The following is a 24894-nucleotide window of genomic DNA, read 5'->3' as shown; positions in this document are numbered from 1 at the left end:
AATGCCTTGGACGGTCTGTCCCAGCACGGGCTAATGATGCCCTGAATTAACCTTGTAAGACTCCATGCTTGAAAGGATGAGCTGGTGGATTCTGGATCTGGCACTGCAGCAAAAAATTTTTGTGTCTCAGGCCACGGGAGGTAAGAGAGAAGGGAAGATGCCACCTGGATTGAAGGAATCACTATTTCTATACAAGTGTATTCTCTTCAGAAGTTTGTATTCAAATCTCTGTGCTTTGAGAAGCAGAACCACAGCCAAATAACCTAAATTACATTTAAGTGTACATACCCTTACAGCTAGGCAGCACTGAAAACTCAAGACAGATGAAACTCTAACAAAGGAATGAAGAGCAGAAGAATTTATGCCATCTGAATGTGGGTCTGCTGCCTTACAGCCAATAGTGCTATCTATCCCCTTTTGTCTTCTTGAATGGTTCAAGTTCAAACCAAGAGTTTGAACAGGCCAGCTGATGAAGACAGTTATTCACAGCCCTCAACAAAGCTGGTAAAATAATAAACCTCCACAGGAGCCACTGTGCTCACACAGACTATTAAAATTTACTGGATATCGGTGAGCAAAGTAACTCACATGCTAATGAAATTATTCTTCAAGTCTTTGAACTGAAACTCTCATGAATTTTAAGTGTCACATTGATCAACTTCATACAAGACTCTTTGCTATCCTTACCTACTTCAACTATCAGCAACACGGACCTTCATCACTCTGCTTTCTACCCAGTTTGCTCAATTGCTGCAATTTAGGGTGCGCTTGGTCCCCTTCCCCTCGTACCAAAGCGTGATCCTTGGAATTAGATAAGTAATTAACTAGGGCTAGAAATGCCTGTCCCATCTGATCAAACCTATGATCCTAATTCTATTGATCACGCACCTTTCTGCTTAAAGAACTGTTTGCCTTTTACATAGTGCAGTCTGCCCCAGAACTCAATGCCTATCTCAGACAAGAGCATTTTTAGTTCAGGTGACCTGCTCTCAGTGAGATACAGAACTGTCTTTACACATCTCCAGAACAGCATGCCTTACCAAAAAGAAAATATTTCAGAATATCAGATTTACACACTTCAGCTGACTGCTCTCTACCCTACTTAAATCCCAAAGAAATCACAGACACATCTCTAAAGCACAATAATCATAACTTTTTATGATTAATAACCCAGCATCAGACCTTGTATTGAACAGACTACTGTGCTCTCTCTCCCCTTACCAAACTGCAGGGTTACAATCAGAACAAATCAGTAATGTAAGTTAGGCAAAAAAAACCCCATGGAGCCCAAAAAACAGTCTACAATATAGTGGTACTTACATAAAATAGTTCTTCTGTACTGCTTACATTGCAGTAATGGGTTACTTTGCAAGCCTTCAGAAAAAAAATAAACAAACCCACACTATTACCAATAAAACAAGATGCCTGTATGACTGTATTTCTTTCTTCAATCATGTTTGAATCTCATTTGACCTTTGCAGTTTTAAGAAAGTCACATACACCTCTGCACCTTTCACAGTGATGTTCAAAACAATTTTCCTGAAAAAAAAATCCTCACAGTGTTGCTCTATCAGACTTCATACAGTCACCACTCCCAAGTGTTAGCACACAACGGTTGGACAAAATTTCCAACACAACAGCTGGAAAAGAAACGAAAATTGACTCACAACTAGAGTCATCCTAAATATTTCAGTGTGACACTGTCTTCTTCCCGTTTCTCAAAATGAAAGAAACTTGCAGGGCTCAGTATTGGGCCCAGTCCTGTTGCACATCTCTAATGATGATCTGGATGAGGGCATCAAATGTACCTCAATAAGTTCATGGATGACACTAAGTTGAGTGGGAGTGATGATCTGCTGGAGGGTAGGAAGGCTCTGCAGAGGGATCTGAACAGTCTGGATAGATGGGCCAAGACCAACAGTGTGAGGTTCAACAAGTCCAAGTGCTGTGTCCTGCACTTGGGTCATAACAACCACATGCAATGCTCCAGGCTTAGGAAAGAGTGGCTGAAAAGCAGCCCAGCAGAAAAGGACCTGGGGGTGCTCAGTGACAGCTGGCTGAATATGAACCAGAAGTGTGCCCAGGTGGCCAAGGCCAGTGGCATCCTAGCTTGTATCAAAACTAGGCCAGCAGAACAAGGGCAGTGATTGTTCCCTCTGTGCTCAGCCACTCGTGAAGCTGCACCTTCAGTACTGTGTCCAGTTCTGGGCCCTGACTACAAAGAAGGACACTGAGGTGCTGGAATGAGTCCAGAGAAGGGCCAAAAAGCTGGCGAAGGGTCTGGTGAGTAAGTCCTATGAAGACTGCCTGTGGGAACCTGGGATTGTTTAGTCTGGAGAGAAGACTCAGGGGAGTCCTTATTGCTCTGTTCAACTACCTCAAAGGAGTTGAACCTTTCTCCCAGGCAACCAGTGACAGAACGAGAGGATGTAGCCTCAAGCTGCACCAGCAGAGGTTCAATGTGGACATCAGGAGGAATTTCTTCACAAAAAGGGCTGTTAAACATTGAACAGACTGCCCTGGGAGGTGGTGGAGTTGCCAGCCCCAGAGGTGTTCAAGAAATAACTCGACATGGCACTTGGTTCTGCGGTCTAGTGGACAAAGTGGTGATTGGTCAAATGTTGGACTCGATGATCTTAGAGGTGCTTCCCAACATAAATGATTCTGTTATTTTCTACATCTTCAGAGTCCTTACGAAAAAAATTAGCTGGTTTGACTACAGTAAAATCCCAGCACCTCAAAGGTACTTTTTCGCCTGAGAACTTCTCTTAGTGCTTTCCATACTTTACCTATCTCTGTACTAATTTTCAAAAATCTAGGTACACTATGAAATACATTTAATTGTTACATTTGTTCCAGTATTAAAACTATATATATATCAAGGTAGCGGCTGTCATATTATCCTTTCCTTGAGAAAGGGATCTAATTGTATGTAGCTCTACCAGTTATTCGACATTAAGAAGATGGCTTTACTAAAAAATCTTTATTGACTTAACATTCTCTGAAGCAAGAAAATTCACAAAAGATCAGCAATTTGCATTTAAATAGCAACCAATTACATGTCAAATTGCAAGCTGTCCCAGGAAAACACAATACAAAGTATAAATCTTCAGTTTTTTCAGAAACTGGCACACCAAAAGCAAGCATGTCAAACATCTCTTCATGCTTGGAAGGTTTTCTTTTTGTTTTGTTCTGCTTTACAGTGTTTACAGCATAAGTGTGTCAAGTGCCCACTTATTTTGTACCACTCCTCCCCACTTCTTCCCAACACCTACTGGACATATCCAAGGAAGTAACCCACAGCGCATCAGAACATACACTGCGGCACTTCAATATGGTGAGCAGCAGCTGCTTTAATTCTTCACAAAGCCTCTGAGGCTACATTAAAGCCTCAACAGATCAAAGAGGTTTCATAACTATCCGCATGCTACTGGAGGAAGGTCTTGTGTGCCAAACATTGCCAAGGCAGCACATGAAACAAAGCAAGCAAACCACCTCAAACAAGACCTGCCAAGGTACAGGGTCTCCAAACAAGGAGAGATTTGAACAGAGATTGCATAGCTGGTCAGCCAGACCACAAGAACATTTCTGCAAATGGATTTCTACTGTTCATTCAGAGAAAAGATGGAATGTAATCGGATGAGCTGTGTTCAATCAGTATTGAAGTGGCCTTTGAACACCTTTCTTTCTCTTCTGTGAAACCACTGCTGAAGTCTTGGGAGGGGAAGCAACTTGTTTACCTTGCAGTTCAAGGGGCTGGCAGGTTACACATGAGCAGCCACTACACTTCAGCCGAGAGATGGTGATTAACTCCAGGGTTCAGGGTGGTACTTTTACAGCACAATCAGTATTCATTTTACTGCTTCCTCTAGATTTGAGCTATTCTTTCTAACACAAAAATGCAGATCTATGAAATAAAGATAGTGGTAAAGATTCCTGCTGAGATTATAGTCTCACAGAGATCAAAAAAGAAGGAAAAGAGGAAAAACTTTGAACTAGGCTTCAGAAGCAAGCTGTGGATGAGAGGAAAAACCACCTTCTGGATATAGATGAATAGAAGACCTTTCAGTTAGCTTAAACAAGAAAATTAACTGTGCAGATTACCTGGGAGCTCCTTAGCACACTGCAATAGTAACAGTATATTTGTAGTCTCACAGGATAATAACACGTTAGTGTGTCAATATACCTTTTCCAGAAGATGCAAGTGGGACAGTCGATGAAAAGTTTTAGTCTTGTGGATTTGGTTTATTTTAATCTTCAGGACAAGTCATACTCTAAAAGATACACTGTCGGAAAACTATTTTTCCAAATTTCTCTCATTCAGGGTAGCAGTTATGGTTTGTGACTAAACCATCCAGGCAATTCATGTTCAACAGCCATCAGCTTGTCATAATTTTGAGGACATAAAGTACTCAAAAAAACCCAAGATTGGTAGACAGGTAAACAGGTTCTAAGTCACTTTAATAAATGGTTATTTTTGTATGTATGCAATGTATATGTTCCATGTGATCCTAGAGTGACCTTCTGCATAAATCTTTTCAACTGGTCATGACAAGAGGTGATGGCGTGTGGCCATGGTTTGCCCAGGGGTTCCTACTTCCCTGCTAGTCAGGGAAGAATGAGTCCAAGAGAAGGGCTCTGGAAGAAAGAAGATATGCAGAGGAGGACCAGGGTAAGAGCACACCGAAGGATTGTGCAGGACTAAGGGACTTTACTCAGCCAGGAGGCAGGAGACCCAGAGCTCGTAGAGTCTGATTAGCAGAGAGAATCCATGGAGGTGGGCTAGCCCTAGATACAGTAAACTGTCTTCTGACATCATCATTGCCAAGATGTCCTTCAGAAAGAGCCAGCTATCTTCTTCCAGAAGGGTCAGAATGTCTTCTCCCAAGCTCCCTTAGGCAATACTCTCCATCAGTCTGCACCAACCGTTCAAGGAAATCCTGGGAGGTCAGGTGTCAGCCCGAGGGGTGGAGGAAACAGAAAGCACACAGGCTTTTTTGAAAGGGAGGTGTTAGCCTTGCCAGGCTAGCCATGAACTCTTTATAACCAACAGAACAGTTCATGCATTTGACGGCTTGCGTCAGCCCTTCCTTCCTAACTCACATTACCTCTTTGCTCTCCAGGCACATAGGTGACATCTCTTCCGCAATGGGCTCAGAGTGGAGACAAAAGGGGAACGTCTGGCCAGGACTCTCATAGTGCCTCAAGCCCATCCCCACCAAACGACTCTGAGCCAGGGGCACTTGTGACCAAAGAACAGCAGCATCTGTCAGATCTGAGGGCAGAAGTTCATAGGCCACTTAGCAAGGGGGAGCTTCCCCACACTGCCCCAAGGACAGTCCTGGGGATATATGGCTGGCAGTAGGTCCTCAGAGAAAGAAGCATGGAAGATTGTTCACTTGGATGTAAACCATGTGAGAGAGAGTAGACGTCAGGGAAGGTAGGAGAGTGCCACAACAACAGACTGAGTACTAACAGCTTTTCTGGGAAGCCACAAAGGACAGAGCTGGGCCAGGAGACATCTGGTCTACCCCTATATTCTACTTCGATTCTGTCACACTGACATTATCCACCTCAATACACCTTTCTAAAGGAGGCATCATCTTTAGGAAGACCAAAGTTCAAAAAACTCCATTTTTGCAGCCATGTACATCAGCTAAATCACATTTCTGACCCACTCACAACAAAACAGTGCAGTTCCAGTTTTAGCCAGCACTGGACACTACAAAAATTTCTGGAGTGGGTTGAAGGTAACATCACATCACAAGTGATCAGTGAGCCAACCATTCTGCTGCTGCTTGACCAACAAGAAAAGATAATTCATGAACAAATAAGAACCAGCTGGGGAGGAAGAGGTTGATGGCAGCAGAGATGATGGTAATGAGCAGGCAAATGGAGCAAGACTACTAGCAGAATTACAGTCCTAGACTGTGGGAAAGATTTTTGCCTTGTTTAAGGATCTGCTTGCAAGGTTCCCGAAGCAGACTGCTCTGAAGGACCAAGGTGCCCAAGGCAACAATCTGATCTTGCAACAGAGCCTCCTCAAAACCTCAAAAATGGTCCATTTTGGCATGCAGAAAGTAACAAGGGAATGGCAAAAACACAGACTGAATGGACAGGCAACTCCTGCCTCAGCTCAAATGCTGAAATCCAAAGGAGGTCAAAGCAGGAAGAAGTTATGCAGAAAGAATATGGAGATAGTGTCCATGCAGAAGAGATGGAGCAAGCAAATGATGCCAAGAAAAAACAAGGACTGGTTATATAGGCAAGCAAGCACAAAAGGATGGCTAATATTAGTCTAGTTAGTCTTTGCATGGGACCCAGCAGCTAAGGACACAAAAGATCAGTGATGTCTCTGCCTCAGTTTTTCCTAGTAAAGTTCTTCCTCACATCTCCCACTTCTATGAGCACAGTGTGTCAACATCTGGAAGACTGAACCATTACTCACACAAAGGAAAGTTATGGATCAGACAAGCTAACTGGACCAAGTACCCAGGACCAGATAGGACGTGTTAGAAAGTGCTAAGGAAGCCAGCCAATACCACTGCAAGGCTGCTCTCTCTTATCTTCAAAAGAGTAAGTCAGTGATCAGAGGGTGGATGATCCTGATGACTGCAGAGGCAAAAAGACACACTCCTCTTCAAAACAGGTGAGGCTGACAATACGAAGAACCAGAAGCTGGTCAAACTTGCCCAATTTCTGGTAAGATTATGGAGCAAGTCCTCCTGGAAGTCACTGCCAGGAACACAAAGGACAAAAAAAAAAGCAATTGATAAATCAACACTGACTGTTCCAAAAAACCAAGTCATACCTGACATTTTAGCTCACAATTTTATACCATTCATATTAAAGGTCTTATCTCTCAAGAATTCAAAACAAGACAGATCAAGGATAATTGTGCTGCCTTTTGGTTTCTTCATTGAGCTGCACATGTTAGGTTCCTCAAATATATAATTAAAACTTTACAATACTGGACAATCTTATGGGATTTTCAGAATATCTATTTTCATTAGAAAAGTAGGCACCTCATTTGTACTTCTCACAGCCCAAAGCAATCTGAAGACTGTAGTAAAGTTAACTGGAAGCTTGAGACAGACCTACTTCTTTGCCTCCACTGAAGCATCAGTGTTACAAAACCCACATGAGCTGAAATAATGGTCTGTCACTCTCCTACACTAATAGCTTCAAGAACTTCTTCAAGAAAGGTGCCAACACCACTTTGTCAGAAACCCCCTCCTGAACTGTGCAGAAGTGTTCAGTATTCTGGGGAACTTGCCAGCATGACAGTATTTACTGTATGACTAATATGCATTAATGAAGCACAAATGGACAACTATTTACTTGTGCTAATAACTAAAGCGCTTTATTAGAGCTAAGGCCTCTAGCATGTCGGGCTGCCAGGTTCCCCCACTTGCCAAAGTTATGTCAAAAAATGGAGCCCGTGTGTAAGACATCGAGAGCTACAGCCAGTGTGTAGTCGAGTCTTAAGTCATTGTTTAACATTCAGCTTGCAAAGGACCAGCATGCTCCAAAACCACTGGCTGTTTCCGTGGACTTGCCTTTTCATTGTGGAGGCTAGAATTTCAAGTATGCATGCTGGTCGTACCAGTATGCAGGCCAGAGCTATCTTAAAATAGCAGTAAAGCCTGAGAGCTTTGCTGGACATTTGTGTTCTACTTTTGATTGCTTGTTGTTCTTTCAAAACCAGAAAGAAAAACAGTGTATCTTAATGCCTCAGATTAAAATATCAATACTACCTAGCATAAAAGGCCATTAATACCAATAATCTGTCCCTTTTCTTCATGCAGGATTCCTGAAAGCTGATCAATTTGGTAAAATTCCCTCCTGGAAAAGCAAAGCCAATCACAAGAACAGTCAGATGGGGAGTACACTTGCTCTGTGTAGTACTCCCCATCTGACATCTCCATGAAGAGATGCAACGCTGTGAATTAATGATACACCAGAAAAGCAGCAGTTTTATAGGAACTAAGAGAGAACTTCTTTTTAAAAAGACTATTTCAGGTCTATATTAGGAACTGAAAGAAAAATTCTTAAAGACTGCAAAAGGAGCAGGTAGAGATAATTTTCAGTCATAGCTAGTGCTAGGGAGACCTGATACATTCATCCCTAGCTTTACATGGTAAGTGGCCCATCCATCACCAAGGTCATGGTGAGTTCAGACTATCCACTCTTTTTTGAAGCAACAGCTTCAGTTCAGGACTCAGATGCAGCATTAGAACTGGAAAGTCTACAAGTGTAGAAACAAACAAAATGATCCCTGCCATGAGACATCATGTAAACAATAAAGTTTGGAAACCATACCCACAGTTTCTTATTAGAAACTGAAAAATTCTCCTCAGAGTTGATCACACAAAGCTTCATGTAGCATCACAGAATTTTGATTGTGGGGTGGTACTTTGGAGGAGTTCTTTCCCCCCTCCTTTTTAACTTAAAAAAAAAGAAGAAATAAGTGCTTATGACATATTCTCCTTATTTTGATCAGATTCCCTTTAGACTATGTAAGGCAAGAAAATGTACTGGGCATAACTTTATGCAAGGTCTTGTATCTAGATATATTTCCTGGAAGTACTTAAATATAAGACAACATTATATCACTGGTCTCTTCCAAGGATAGAAAAGGCCTCTCTAAGCCAACTGGCATGGAAAACAACACTAAGAATTTCCTGAGCCACAGTATTTTCTTGAAAAGTGACAGCTCCAAATGCACAGCCATCTTATCTTCCTCTTTAAAAAACAAAATACTCTTCTCCACTGGTTATTTACTCATATGTAGAGCACAGAACATCTGTAGGAGGAAGGTTCATTAATAACATACACCTCCAAACTATCACTAACATAATAATTACAGTAGACTACAACAAAGGCAATTTAAAAGAAAAAATGCTTCCGGTTCCCTTGTATTTCAGGTTTCTATTCTGTTATGTTTACACATACATTTGAAGGATGAGGCTGTCTTAGGACTGGTACATCAACTTCTCTCTTCTGTTAAGCTACAGCTTTTACTAACATGAAAACACTCGTAATTCTCCAAAATAACCAGTTGGTAAACAGCTTGTTAAATATTTACTCATTTGGAAAAGATCACATTCATTAAAAAAAAAAAGGATTTCATTTGGTGCTATAGTCTGATAAGCTGATTGTTACCATTGCTTCAGAACGTTCTTCTGAAGTTCTGTGAGAAAACACCAGAAAATAGTCGGTTTTTATCCACATGGGTATTTTTGTAATCTGGAAGTGACATCTTAAAAGTTGTATACAAGTCAGAACCTGAAGAGACACGTTGCTTTAGATTTTAACAGGATAACTGAATGATTGGAGTTGGAAAAGACCTTGATGTTGCTCAGTCCAACTTCCTGCTCAAGTAAGGCCACCACCTACAGCCAGTTGCCTGAGACCATGTCTGGATGACTTTTGACTGTCTCTAAGAATTGCGATTCCACCACCTCCCTGGGCAACCTGTCAGTGCTCAGTCACCCTCGCAGTGAAAGAGTGTTGCCCAATGTTCAGAGGGCATCTCCTGTGTTTGTGATTCTGCCCATTGCCTCTGGTCACCAGGCAAAACAGCCTCACTCCATTCTCTTGGCACCCACTCTTCAGGTATATTTAAATGTATATATATATTCATAAGATCATCCTCAACTTTCTCTTAAACATAAAAGCAGCAAACTGTAGATTTAAAGATGTATGAAAAACAGAGCTAAATCAAGAGACTGCCTGCATATAACAATGTAAGATTATGATAGGTTCAGTCTAGTGTTCAAGTATGAAACTAGTAACAGGAAGATGTAAAATAAACTTCTTTGTGCTTTAAGTGGTTTCTGTTTTGTTTTGTGGGGTTTTTTGTCTGTGTATTGAAAAGGCTCATATCATCGAAAAACGTGGACCCAGGTACTGGAAATTTCTTGCTTGCATTCACCCTCAAAAAAAGACTTCATGTTTTGCCAACCAACTTCTGAGTAAATTAGAATAAAAACCAGAAGTGCAAACAAGTAGGTACAGACTTTCTGTTGGAAATGTAGAAAGGTAAACTGGTACAGCAAAACAAAAAAGTTGATGTGTATTTCTTGTAGGAAGAGAAACCATAATCAGTCGTATGTAAGTGTAGTGTAAGATAGAAATTTGACACTTTTTCTTCATATAAAGCAGTCTGATGATACACCTTAGCAGTGACAAGTACACTTCCAATGGCATCTTTAAGGGGTAAGCATCACACTTTTATCTCAGTGTTAGTGAAAAAAAACCCGTGTTTTCAGGACAATTTTTCAAACAGATTTCTTTTCTTTCCAAGAAAAATAGAGGCTAGAAATCTAGCGTCAGTTGGTCTTCAATGAAAACTACCAAGCAGCATCAACTCTATCTGTAAAAAACATTTGCAGTCTGTACTCAGGGAGACAGATTTCATAACTTCATATTTGAGGCAACATGTCTTGTAAAAACATTCACTAATGTTCTCATTGCTTTATACTTTATGTCTGCTCCAGTCCATCAACCCTCTACACCACATACATGTAAACTGTTAAAACAAGAGCATCGTCAATAAAAGATCTGTTGACTGACACCATATTTCACAAATCTGATGACTTTCTGCATTGGCAGTAGCAACATTTCAGCTTCTCTTTATGCAATATGTAGAAGAATGATGCAATGCAATAATGCATCTGGTGTTTTTTTCACTCAGCTATGCCCAAGGACTTTGAAAGACTGCCTGCATACTCTGTCCTTTCATATTGTCCTCTTAGCAAGAAAAACCCAAACTCTGGGACAAATTTTATGCAAGCAGAATACTTGTACATTTAAGCCTAATAAGAGTAAATTAAGCTACTGTTTATTTTGAATCTTGAAAATCATGTCTTGGGTTTGCGAGAGAAGGTTTTGGCAGTGGAGGGGTTACAGGAAAGAAATACAGGGTGGGGGGAAGATGTTTTTAAGATTTAGCTTTATTCTCATTAGTGTACTCTGATTTAATGGGTAACAAATTCAATTAATTCCCCCCAGCAGAGTCAGTTTTGGCCATGATGGTAACTGGTGAGTGATTTCTCCGTGCCCTTATGTCATCCCACAAACCTTTCATTGTCTTTTTTCTCCTTTGACCAGCTGAGGAGGGGAGTGACAAGAGCCACTTTGGCCTGGTGTTGTTACTGTTACAACTGGTAAGAAAGATCTCCATAGACTCAATTTGTCAATAGCCAAGCAAACAAAGATTTTCAAATAGTGTCAGGCAGACAGTAAGGGCCAAACCATAGGTCTTGACAGCCCTTCCCAAGTCTACCTGGAGATAAATTCTGCAATCAATTTTAGTTTTCATGGAGGTTTTTTAAGGACAAAAGACATTTTACGCATGCAAATACAGACAGCATGTATACTTATATTAACACTAAATAACAACAGTTCAATTTCAAAGTGGCAGAGAGAAGACTGAGTCACATAGAAGGCACCTGGATGTCAACAGGATGAGGATTATGGCATCCATCAAGGTAATTCTCTAATTAAATTATAGAGATTTAATCAAATAAAAAAGGAGGTGGGGTCCATTTCACTAAAACAGAAACCCTTTCTTCTTTAACTGCCCAATCAAAGCAAACTACCTTTGAAAATGAAAAAAGCAAATTTCCAAAAAAATTCACACTCACCAAGATGAAACACCCTAGGAAAACAAGTGTAACATCAATATGCCATGTATTTGGATAAGACAACCTCAACGGTGCTAACTTACTGTATCATTTTATTGCTAATAAGTGTAAAAGAAGCCATACTAACACCTGGAAAACCTATGCTGAGCTTTTCCTTCAGCTGAAAGTCACTATTGCAACTGTAGTATTGGCAGCACATCACCTTCACATCCACAAATCTGACATCATTAAAAGAGGCTTTCATTACAGTACTTAGCCTCTGATTAGTTCTCCTAGGTATTTCACTCCCTGCTCTTTAAGTGCACAAAGCTTCTCAAGTATAATGTGCAATATTCTGCTCTCTTATTTGATCAAGAGGATTATTAGCAATCCTGAAATCTGCAGCTCTGTACACAAACAAGAAAGCAATTTCCATTTGCTTCCTATTTTGTGACCAAGTCCTTATAGATCATTTTATGCCAAGTTACAGGTCCTTCTCTGGTAAGAATTCAGCTCACTAACAACAAGCTCCATTATTACTGAAGGCACACCTGCATCTTGGTTGTGAGAAAATAAACAAATGGCAGAAAGTAGATGAACAGAACATGCCCAGAATTTTATCTTCACAAACTGAGGAAAAACCCCATCCTTTTGTCAGTTATGTCACTGAGATCTGTGCAATTAATGCAAAGGGTTAAAGAAGTAAATATTCCCCAAGAGTTCAAGTCACTGTACATAAATACTGTTGTGACTACAGATTGCAAAATAACGGAAACACAGTAAATCATCCCATTTTTTCTGAGAAATTCTGGGACTATGTTCTGAATTTCCAGGAACAGAAGACAAACACTGCCAATTCTCACTGCCGGATTTTTATTGAAGAGTTCAAGAATTTGGAAAGGACTCCTGAAAGCCACTGAAAGATAGTACTGATTTTTTTTCTACAAAGCTGGAGATTGTCTCTAGGAGAATGCATTCAGTGTGACCAGTTTATGTACTAACTCCTGAGAAAGTTAAAAAAAAAAGACAAAAAATGCTCTTAAACAAGACCTGAAAGCTTTTGAATGCAGCAAAGGTTGCAAACAAAGAGCCCAGTAAGAAAGTCAGAGTTCCTGCTCTTGCCCATCTCCCCAAAAACAAAAGAAAGAACAGCAGAGATGGATTGACAATAAGGTTATTCTGTAGTGCATACTCACTTATCCATGTTCTCATTTTTCTTGTTTTGAATGTAATCCCAAACTCCAGTGTGTCAATTTATTCTAACACTGAAGGCATTAAGGTCCCCACCTTGGGATACCTGTAAAAGTGTTCTTCATAACCTTTCATTCATAGTAAGTCAGAAAATGTGCTGAAAAACAGAATACTTCTTTACACTTTAATCTAGAGCATATTTAGTTTAACCTTCTTTCAGCCCTTTATGAACAAAATGCTGGCACTGCAGCCAAATTTGAAAGACAAGTTGATGAAAGCTCCTAAGTCAGATTTAGTAGGGGTGGAAAAACAGATGTTCAGGGTTTTTTTAATGCGAACTTCAGTTCTGACAGAAGGCACAGTAGTTGTGAATGGGCTTCCAAAGCTAGTCTTCAAACCGGTTATAAGCACTTAGGGTAGTTAATACACAGTAAGCTATGACCAAAATTAAACGAGTCACTTTCCCACTATCTTAAGTCACCCATATTGCTCTGACATTTCTAGTCTGCTGATTGTCCCAGACTAAAACAGATTAGCTACAGGGCTTGTCAGAGCAAGGGAAATAACAATGAAAATTCACCCTCTTACTTCCTACTTTCTATGAAGCAATAAAGACATTATTTTCACAAGAATGACTGATGTTCACTTAAAGAACTTACAGCTCAAAAATGACTGCCTGTAATGTCAAGTTTCTCTTACATAGTTCTCTCCCTCAGCTTTTCACCATGACTCAGATGATGCTCTGAATGAATTGGAAGCATAATTTCACAGTGCATCAAAATTATGAAGTCCAGGCACATCTATTCACATAATCTTTTAAAATCATAGATCCAAATATAGTAGCAGATTTTTCAGGACACCCAATTTCTCAAAGTCCATTCTATTTTTATTGCTGCAAAAGAAGTTATAAAGGAACTGTTATGTTTTTTTTCTCTTATCAGGAAAAACATTCAGGTACATTCAGCTGACAACTCAGCATAACCTTAGACTTTTAACTAATTTAAGGTTTCCTGTTGGGGACAAAAATGCAAGTTGACATATTACAAAACATGCATGAATACTATAGAGGTTTTTTGGGGAATTTTGTTGTTTCTGTTTGGCTTTTTGCTTTTCTTCCAAATGAGTAGCATGACTGTAGTAATCACTACCAGAAATGTTTCTCTTGTGGCAAAGGGAAAAGGTTTCAATGTCATATGACACTGTTTAATTATTGTGTATCTGCAGAGTCCAAAATCATAACTGAATACTCAGGGTTGTGGTAATCACATTATAAAAACAAGAGATAAAATGTATAAAGAAAGGTCATATCCAAACTAAAAAATTTACAGTTCCATAAAAAATACAAAGCATGAATTATGCCAAATAAAACTGCCCGGGGCAAAAAGAGAACTGTTACATGCATTTTTGCCTAGTATCTCAAGTTAGCTGAGGGTTTTTTAAAGTATACTCTTTGTAATACACCATATTGGCTGCTTAGATACAGCACAATGACTCAAAAAGCATAGGATCTAACCAAGTATAAAAATCTCTGCCTTTGTTGCTACAAATATAGCATTCAGCAAGCATTGATATATTTTGGTGCAAGGCATTTCACTGATTTTGTAGCTTGCCATTTTTTTTTTGGAAGTGCCTTCTCCCAAATATGAAATGGCTATTTTGAAGACAAATTTCTAATCTTAATCAGTATATATTAGTGATCCAATTATTTTCAGCAGCAGATCGTGAATACAGGATGGTAACAGAGGCTCTGTTCCCAAATGTTAGCAAAACCCAGAGAATTGCCAGACAGCTATTAGCAGTTTGATGAAAAGTCTGAATGCACAATCAATCACCAGCACACAGCAATATGATGCTACAAGCTGACAGGAACATGCAGTTTCACGACTTACTATCCGATAAGGAAGATGTAAAAAGGAGTCTGGGCAGCCAGCTAAAGCCATTTGTTCCTTCAAATTTTCTTCAAATTACATCTACTGCTTCCCAGGACCTGCAGAGTACAAACAAACTGTCAGAAACCATACTGAAGACATTTCATCAACTTATTATTGAAAACAGTTAGAGAGAAAAGATGGAGAAGAGCAAAATGAGGTGACGAGGATTTGAATCAACTTGGGGGTAGAAATTCTACATATTTGCTGTCTGTAGCCTAGAAAACAACTTTCAATTTGGCATTTCATTTAAAAGCCCAAGATAACCATTCTCAGGCCGGGTGGCTCCTCCTTTATTCTCATTATCCAGGCACAATGAAAGCCTCTCTTTACCTGCAAAACACCAACAACCTTAACCATTTTAAAATCGGCTCTCACCAATTGAGGCTATCTTTTCAATTGTGGAAAGAAAACACTGAAATCTGTGAGTTAATCAAGGTTAAGATGACAGTCACTTATCATAGAATCACTTAGGTTGGAAAAGACACATGAGATCATCAAGATCCTTATGCAGCATTAGACTTCAATGCCTAGTTACACAACTTCTAACCTTTATCCTTTCCTGCCTGCCTTTTCTCTGGTGGTTTTATTCTCACACAATATATCAAATAGGGTGTACCATACAAATTCATTCAAGTCTTGCATTTGCTCTTGTGAGTGATCATTAGTAGCAACTTTTCAAGGTAAGTTGTGTTTCTCCTAAGCATTGCTTCTGTGATCAGACAGAGCTTGAAAAGAAATAGGCACTTAGAGGTACATATGGCTAAAGAATTAAAAATGACGAAAGAGAAGGCAGTATTAAGACAATGTCAAGACAGTTACTTTAATTACTGCCTCACAACAAAAACAAACAAATATATAAAGCAATATTTGCTGGTCTGGCATTTCTTCCAACCACTGATACTCAGCTGGAGACGTCCCTGCAGTGTAAGACAAGTGATGTCACCTCCAAGTAGATGGAAAAAGAGTGACTGGGGAAGAGACAGCAGGTTGCAAAGCAGAACCAGAACTTTCACTTCTACCACAAGCAAGCTCGTATCTTCTTTGCTCGTAATTATAATTATATATTCAAAACAAAAGCCTGAGTTATAAACAAGCTACTCACTGCTCTGTTACCAAACTAAAGCTGCCATCTTGATTTATAGGACAGTTAAGCCAGGGACGAGGGTAAAAGACATCTTGGAAAAACTGTTCCCAGAGGAGTTGCAGCCTATGGTCCACATAAACCATGCATTCATAAAGGAAGTTTTATTTTGTCTAGTTCCAGGATAAGTTTGGCTGAGGTACGGTTGCTTCCTCCTCTATCAGTAAAAGCAGGCAAACTCCTGGGAGCTTCTTTGCAGGAAGTAGTTAACTGGGCTTCTGCAGTTTTTCAGGATCAGTTCATAGAGCCAATTACCTTGTGAGGAAACTGGTTTTGGCAACAAGTCTGAAAAATCTATTTAACCCAACGTGCATAAATCAAGTTGTTTAATCTAAGTAAGTAAATGCTATGAAAAAAAAAGTTTAAACCCAAAATATTACAGGGTTCACAGTGGGGTATGAAGTGGGGGAGGCCAGCCTGAACCTCTGATTCAGAGGGCATGATACCCAACTTGCACTACTGCTAGTCTTTAAACATATAAACAGTGGTCTACAGCCATCTAACTACTTCTCCACACTTAAAAGTTTGCAGGAAGTTTTTAAGACTGATCTGAAGATTATACTCTAATCACCCAGTTTGTTCCAGGAGAATTACGCACAGATTTAAGAAAAACTCCTAAAAACCTTTTCACTTTAAGGAGTATGGTTTTCTGTAAGCACACCTACAGTGAAATTAGGCAAGCCACTGGAATAGTTGAAGTTGATAAAATGCATCAAAAACAAAGAGAACTGCATTATTAGTCTCTAAATCCACCAAGACTAAAAAAAGTTTATATAAAGGGATAATGGAAAAGAAGTCAGCTTTAGCCTGCAACAGCTTTATATTTATTATCACTTCAATAATTAGAAAACAGGAAGAGGCACAACTGCTGCTTTTTTAATGCTAGATTATTTAGGACTGAGTATCAAAATACTGTCTTTTGATGTTTCAGCAAAAAGCCCCAATTCACTTATATCAAGATAGATCAAATATGTTCCTAAACAATACCAGACCAATTTGTCTACTCTGGGGCGTGTTGCAGTTTATGCCACAGCCCCATTACGCCAATGGAAGATCATAAATTACCTCAAACAATAGTTGGAGTCAAGACTGCATAATTTATCAAGAACCATTTGCTTTGCTGCTACATTCTTGAGTATTCATTCGTTAACACTGCAGAAACAGAGGAAAGCAATAATCTCTGGATGATATCATTCCTGGTCAGTCACCCATTAACACTGATTTAAGATCCCATCTCTTTTGTCTGTCTAAAAGCAGTTCATCAAACTAGTCCTTCCCTAGGAATACAAAAAGCCTTTGCCCACCTTTAAGATCTAAGGTCCTGTTGTATCACTTCAACAACTAATAAATCTTATAGGGACAGAGCTCTACACCAATTCATATGTTCAGCAGACAAACACTGGGTCTTAGAAAGAAAAAATTATCAACTTTTTTTCCTGTTGCCTTAAACATGATTTTCAACACATGACTTCTCTTCAGAGATTGCAGCTGCATACAGACATATAATATTCTTTCCATACAAGTTAAAAGGCACAAATCGCAAAGAAGTATTCAACGCCAAGTTACTGCCCTTTTCCTAAAATGCCTTAGATGGGGGCGGGAAATTCCAAAGGATTGTAAATAGAAAACAAGCTATGTAGTCAATCACTGTTACAGAACTCAAAACATTCAGCAGCGAGAACAACTGTCATGCAGCACTGAGCGAGACAGAAATTTCATGTGCTTTTATGGGCTCAAGAGTTCTGCCTTGGACAGAGTCCCTGAAAGAAGGACAGTCATGATAAACCAAGTTTCAAAGGTCATAAGACTAATTTTTGGTATGACATTCTCTAGATGAAAGAATAGACTATTGTGTGGCATAGCTTTGATGTCTAGGTCTCTCAGCAGTGTTAAACCAACACGCACCATCTAAACAAAGATTGGTATTCATCCCACATAGAAAACACTGCAGGTATGCATCCTGGAGATTGTCACTGCTAGTTGTTTAAGTCACAATCAAATCACCCACCTAACCAGTAGATTACGTTATTTATTAACTGCATATTAAACCCATCACCAGGTATGTTTCTTTGATTTATCACTTGCTCTCTGCACATTCCCAGCAGAGGAAACAGCATCTCGCCCAGCACTCTGGAAGCAGACACAGCCTACGCACCTACAGATACTGCAGGAGGAAAATGGCAGGGATATGGTCACTCTGCCAATTCAGGAAGTTTTCCAGGTTCTACATGTGCCATCTGTCAAAGTCTTTAAATTCAAGAGAAAAATAATTTTTAAAATGCAATTGCTTGCATATTAGTTAGGAACAGGAGGAAGGATGGAAAAAAAAATGAACCTGGCAGAGTTGCAAGACAAGCTCCAGAGCTCTTGAAAACTGGATTTATGCTTTTTTATGAAAGGTAACTTAACAAGTTTTTTGAACGCTATACCCTTTTAAGTATTTCATTATTTTTGTTCTGTAATGTTCTGTAGGTGAACTGCTATGAAAGAGGGAAGGGAAAAAAGCTTCAACATAGCCTTTAATTTTGACCTATCTGAAGACCTTTCTCTAAAACCTCAGGTTTAACACACAGGTTAAAAATCTTTCCCTCTCTTTTATGTATCTTTTATTCTCTCAGACACTAAGCGTCACCGTTCCATTTCTCTCCACACTACAGCATGGGACTTCGCAGACCAAACCTGGATTTTTCTAAGAAACTGGAACAAAGTCTTAAAATGACTGAATTCCTACAATATTCTCCCCCACGTTACCTTAAGGACTGTCTGGGTTAAGTCTACTTGACTTTTAATTTAACATCCTGAAGACCCAGGATAAGAAAGACCCTATCTTTTTGATCCACACAAGGAACAATGTTCAAGACCTCAACTGGTCATTTACCTGGCTCCATGCTCCCCACTACTTCACAGCATCTAGGAAAGTGTTCTGTAGACAAATACATATGGATGTCTTCCCTGCATTACTGAAGCAGGTTTTCAAGATGAGGCAATTATATGGATAAAAGCAACAATCCTCTACAACACAAGGCATGAGGACCCATACTCTGACACTTTCTTAACTAATCTACTCCCATTGCCATAGTTACAATGGAAATAAATTTGGATACAAGCAGCATGAGGCATGCCAGTGAATTTTCTGTAGTTGAAAGACCTGACAGCTAGCAATGTCCCCAGCTGCACTGAAACTGCGAGACCCAGATGTGCTTTTGCATGCAAGATCCACACAACTTCCCACAAAACGGAAGCCTGAATGACTATGTGGGCTGAAAAGAAAGTGCCATCAGACTCCCTGGCTGACTGGACCAAGAAGACTGGATCCTGGAACACCCTTGGCAGCACACAGGTTTGCCATCAGATTTCATTGCAGCTTTAGTAATCAGGATGCATAAGAATTTCTAAACCATGTTCTCCTCTTTTGGTGATCGTTTCAGGTGGAGGCTGTGCCAGTTTACAAGACTGAGGATGCCCTCCACTCCTAAGGTGAGAACTTGGTCAACAGGACTCAAAGGTTCCTTAGTACAGGCTGTCAACCAGATATAAAAAAAAGACTGACTGCAAACCATACTGGTAGCTCCCTGCACACAGAACAACACAGCACTGCTCTGCTGGGCCCTCAGAGGACTGGATTCATCATCTCCAAAGTTTTATTGACCACTTTCCCAGTTTACTCAGTCCAAGCACACACTTGCTTCTCTCCCCAGCTCTGAATGTCCTTCCTCACACCCAAAGTCTCCAGTTTTTCCATGCTGAAAAATAATATTTGGCTAGTTTCCCTTCAAACAGGTTTTTTTTCCTCCAAAACACCTCCCCGATACTCCAGAACCGCATCACTCTCCAACCACAAAGGATTCAATTACATGACCATCAACACTGATGGCCTAATGAGATTAGCAGCAGGTAATATTTAAGAATACTTGTAGCTTTCCCAATTTTTTCCTATTTCCCTTACATGAGTTGGTATCTGCACACACATTTTGTTACACATATGTATTGAAAAGGCATTTGCAAGTCTATGATACAGAGCAACTGCCTAACTAGAGAAATACTTTGAAAATCTTTGAAAACAAAGCATTGTTCTAGTTAAAATTTCAAGTGAGTGTTGCGCACTAAAATGAAAAGCACTGTTCAAAATATAAATCATCAATCAAAACCACTTCAGTTACGTCCAAACACTCCCACGAATCCATACTAAAAAATCTGGTCTTATAAAAAGAGGGAATATAATTCTCTTTTGCCATTCTTAATTGCAAAGCTGTTAGTCTAAATATTACACCTTGTAAAGGAAGCCATTTGCCATTGTAATTTTGCCAGAAAGTGAAGAATCTTGGCAACAGCCATTCAGGCTTTTGAAAGCCAAAACAGATATATACTTCAGAAGCACAGAAGAGCTGATGCCATCCCACTTCAAGTCTTGCCAAATAAAATTAAATAAAATATATGCAGTTCAGCATTTTTTGGTTTCCTGAATCCGCCTAAAATTTTGAAAAGGCTCAAGACTCATACCCTGTGAATTCACGTTCACCTCCTGACAGAACAGCTTCACTGACAGCAAAAATAAAGTCCAGGGAGAAAAACAGAAAAATAGTACTCAGCCCATCTACATAAGGACTTTTCCCCTTGTCTCTGCAGAAAATACTCCAGTTAAAAACCCAACCAAAAAACCAAACCAAACAAACAAAACCCCACCAACGTTTATTGAACTTTGGAAATATTTCCAAAACTATGCAGTTTCACTGTCTCCCTTGATCAGTGAAAATCTGCCTCTTAGTAGGTAAATCCATGTCTTTGAAGCAGGAACTTTGGTAACTAAACAGAAACTGTACCCAAGCCTAAACAAAATGTCAATTGAACAGAAACTGAAATGAAAAACTTTGCAGTATACAGCAGACAGCCCCATCAGCAAGGCATATGCAGAGTTAGGGCAGGTCCACAGACAGATGACTGGGACACAAGATGCACAGGGAGCCAGCCCAAGGTGAGCTTCATCTGAGAACGCAGTAACTGTCTCTAATTTTTCACATACAGTTCCTCACAAGATCATTTGCCTCCAGAGAACCAAAAAAAGTATTGCCTCTATTCTTTTTGTTGTCAATGTCTTGCCTCGCCTCCCCTCCCCACCCCAATTTAGTCACATTTCTCATAAAACAGAATCCAAAGTTTTACAATTTTGGGAAGCAGTCTAAATAATTATTTCCTTATGTTATTTTAGGTTTCTATTATTCAACCTGAAGACTTAAGAGTGAAGTTATACAACAGTCAAGATGATTTAATAGCTTGTTACTGCCAAGAACAGGACAGACATCCCACTTTCTTCACCAGCCTTTGCTCTGCTTTCTTCCTCCACTTCCTCCCAGCAATTTCATGGCACTCCCTCCTTCTCCCCCTTGTGTTCACCTATGGTCCTTAATGAGTTCAGCTTGTGTTAATTAAAGCATTTATTTTGCTGGTCAGTGTTCTGCTAAGGAAGCAAGTGCAATAAACTTAGATCTGACAGGCAGTTCAGCTGGCACAAAGTGAATGGCAGCAGATGACCAGCAGAGGGTAAAGGAACAGTATCACCCCTTTTCAGTGGCAGCAAACTATTGCATTGGCCAAGGCAACCTGTACACTTTTATTTTCTTTGTTTACCGCCATTAGGAGCTGGCAAACCTTTCCTACTGCATGTCTGTGAGAATTACTGCTTTCCAGGCATCTCACAGAAGTCAACCATTTTGATAAATTTCCAAATTAAATATAAAGTTGGATTTTTCTTGAAGGCACTTACTTTCATCTTGTGGTACCAACTCAACTGAAGTCTGCTTTTGTTGCATACTTACCCAAACATTGCTTTTTGCATTGGACACACTAATGAGCTTTTATGCTTTCAATCTGCGACTGGTGTGAATGGTCCTTTCCCCTTCTCTGGGGTGGGATTTGAAAGCCAATAGTTCTAGTCCCCCCAACCCAGAGACTAAGTTACACACCAGATATTTTTCTATCCAACTCCTATACAATTAGAGGAAGTTCATCAGACTCTGTACAGTGTTTTTATCTGTTTTTTTTTTCTTTTAAGAAAGTCAGATCATTACAGATTCTGTTTGAAACCACAGCTTAATCTACATGTCTGTCCATAAAACATCCATGGGAAAGATTTACCAGACTCAACTTCCCTTTATTAAGGTGACAAGATGGTAGGATGCACTCTTCAGCTGTTACTTTTATAGCCTCCTGACAAAAGTTAGGAGAGAAAACAGTTGAAACATATATACAAAGGTTTGATAGAGGGACTTTAAATTCAGAGAGTAGCAATCTGAAGCAAGTATACCCTGTTCCCAGCTTCTGTTCCCTCATTTCTCGACAACACTCCTTTATTTTGGAGGAGAATCTTCCAGGGGCACGTAGAAGCTAGTTGATGGAAAAGAATGAAAAGAAACAGAGAACAAAAGGCAATCTCCTATCATGTGAAGCACTGATCAGTTTTTCAAGCATTTTAAGCCTGTTTCATCTAAATGATTAATTCATCAATCATGTTTACAGTTATTCAAGCCTATTTTCCTTTACTTGTATGCTCTTCTATGCAGGGGGCTCAGTAAAGCTTCTTGATGAACCGTACTGGCTACGAAGGACTGACCGTAAGACTGACTTCAAAACCAAAACCCATGCTTGTGCACAGAAAGTTACAGTCAGAGACCTGCCAATACCATCCACATCCCTCCTTATGTCTCTCCTGCTCTCCAGTCTTCAGGCCAGTTTAAATCCTTTTCCTGGACATAAAACTTCATCATTGTGGAGCAAGGACGTTAGATATTAGGTTCCTCACTTTGCTGATTTACAGGGTTTAATATTGATAGTTAACACAGTTAAGTGTACATGTGTCACTTGCAGTTCTTTAGGTTGAAGATTTTAAGAGTTATTAACTAGGATTATCAAAAGCTTTTGTTTAGACATCAAAGTTTGTTTTTAAAGCAAATCAACTGAAAGAGGCTTTTACAGTTATCTATAATTTATGCTAATGAACAAGCACTAGTTTATGTACGTTCTCTAATACCATATAAACAGCTGAAACTGGAAGGCAAGTTTAGGCATTTCAATTCCAACAACATGCTACTCACTAAGATTGTATCTTTTTGAAATACCATTAGAGGTACACTTAAGTGCACAGGTTATTCTCAGTATATCTCGTTTGTATGGTTAGAACACTGAAAAAAATTACATGCTGTGAGCAAAGATGCATTCCCCAATATCAACAGTATGTTAATTCACTCTGCAAAGAATTTTGTGGTAACATATTCCCAAACATGGTTTATTCTGAAGAATTCAACTGTTGAAATAATTACTATAAAGATACCACAGTAAGTAACAATAGTGTGTAGTAAAAATAAACAAGCAAACCCATTTTACCTCTAATGCACAGCAGGGTAAGAGTTACCATTATATATCTTGTGATAATTTAGTAAAGTCAGGAGAGCCCTGGACTACTACAACCCCAAGCAAGCAGATGATGGCCAACTCTGCTTCTAACTGCAAACAGTGCAAGGAGGCAACTCCAACAAATAGTGTTGCTCTTGAGATGAATAAAAAATCCTCCCTATTCAAGAGGGCTATAATAAAGAAGTGCAAGAACTGCAAAGAGCAACACAGAGAAACTTAAAGGAATATATACACTCCTCATTGATTAACTGGAACATAAAAGCTGTACCGAGTTTGGGGCTGCACTCATTTACCCCAGCAGTGCCAGCGTTGCCAGAGCACACTCAACTGCAGAAAACTGCTTGTGGTTTTAAGATACTGATGTCATAGACACCTCATGTGTACTTTAATGCTGCCTCACTAACAAATCACAACAATCTCTTCTTAGAGCAGAGAGACCATCTTGTAATCTCAGATGCATTTGCTGGTATTATGCAACACACAAGCTTCAAATCCACGGGTGGCTTATAGTTAGCAGCAGGCAATCAGTGCCTTCCAGAACACAACTAAAATGTTACTGGTGCTGTATTCTTGATTACAGGCTGAGAACGTCTATAAATGAATAAATAAATAAATAAATTATATTGCACATGTAAAAGTCTTTCTTAACCCTTTCTGCTTTTCAGCCCATGAAAAACAGTTTCAGGCTGACAGCTCAAAAGACGTACGCTGACCTACATGCAAATATAATACCACGCTGGGACAAACAGGGCATAGCTTTTCCAAGTAACTGTAAATGAAATAGAAAATAAACCTACAGAATAAGTTAATATTTTGTAGAAGGGCTAATATTCAACGAAAGCTGAAAGCTGGCCAATTGATCATATGTTTTATGTGCTTAGTGTACAGTTATTTATTGCTATTAACTTGTATCTGCAGAGAGGAAGAAAGCCAGTATTCCTTCCTTTGATCCTGAAGGTCCCGAGGTCACCACAATCCCAGCTTAATGAAGACTCTGGTGATGTTGCAAGTGTCACAGCTTTCACCAACCCTTTCAAAACGCAGCACAGGAAAGAAAACTGAAGTAATACCACCCAGGTTTCATAGACTATGTCAACTTAATTAGAATGGTATTTTGGCAGCACCCAAAGATTACATATCGAAGGCTGGGTAGCAGGCCAAATACTTCACTAGAGTATTTTGCCAAGTCACCTACATTAAGAGCTACTTCCCTGTACTTTCAGGGTGCCATAAAGGAAATCTGTTGTTTCAGGCCTTAGGAGACTATTTAACAGAGGTATGAAATGCTGAATATCACCATCACTGAAGGTTAACTAGATATGCGTTAAACAAGGAACATCCCTAGTTAACCTTCAGACTACAGAGATGACGAAGGGAACATTTGTTCCTGAAGGGTGTAGGCTCCAGATGTAGCCAAAGTATCCTCCCTCTGTGCCAATGTACTTTAACCCACAAAACACCTGTACTCCAAGCCTGGAACCCACACACAGGTCACATCTGCATTCTCCCACCTCCAAGGTTACCCAACTGGTACTGGCAACAATAGAAAGAAAAGAGTAGACAGCACCTGCACTTAAGTGTCCCCACACACAAC

The 24894-nt window shown here is 39.7% G+C and overlaps 1 protein-coding gene across 3 annotated transcripts in view; it reads right to left on the bottom strand.

Annotated features, from left to right (window-relative positions):
* GRB10 (growth factor receptor bound protein 10) overlaps positions 1-24894 on the bottom strand; it is a 138787-nt gene that overhangs the window by 92328 nt on the left and 21565 nt on the right. For all 3 annotated transcript variants that reach the window (XM_071553621.1, XM_071553624.1, XM_071553622.1), the window contains exon 2: positions 14711-14808. In XM_071553621.1, the coding sequence (XP_071409722.1) occupies positions 14711-14761 (51 nt within the window). In that variant the 5' untranslated portion in view covers positions 14762-14808. The remainder of the gene's footprint in view (positions 1-14710; positions 14809-24894) is intronic.

This window comes from Pithys albifrons, chromosome 4 (genome assembly GCF_047495875.1).
Source record: "Pithys albifrons albifrons isolate INPA30051 chromosome 4, PitAlb_v1, whole genome shotgun sequence".
NCBI lineage: Eukaryota > Metazoa > Chordata > Aves > Passeriformes > Thamnophilidae > Pithys > Pithys albifrons.
The sequence above is the reverse complement of the archived record's forward strand: the minus strand, read 5'-3'. Positions and strand labels throughout refer to the sequence as shown.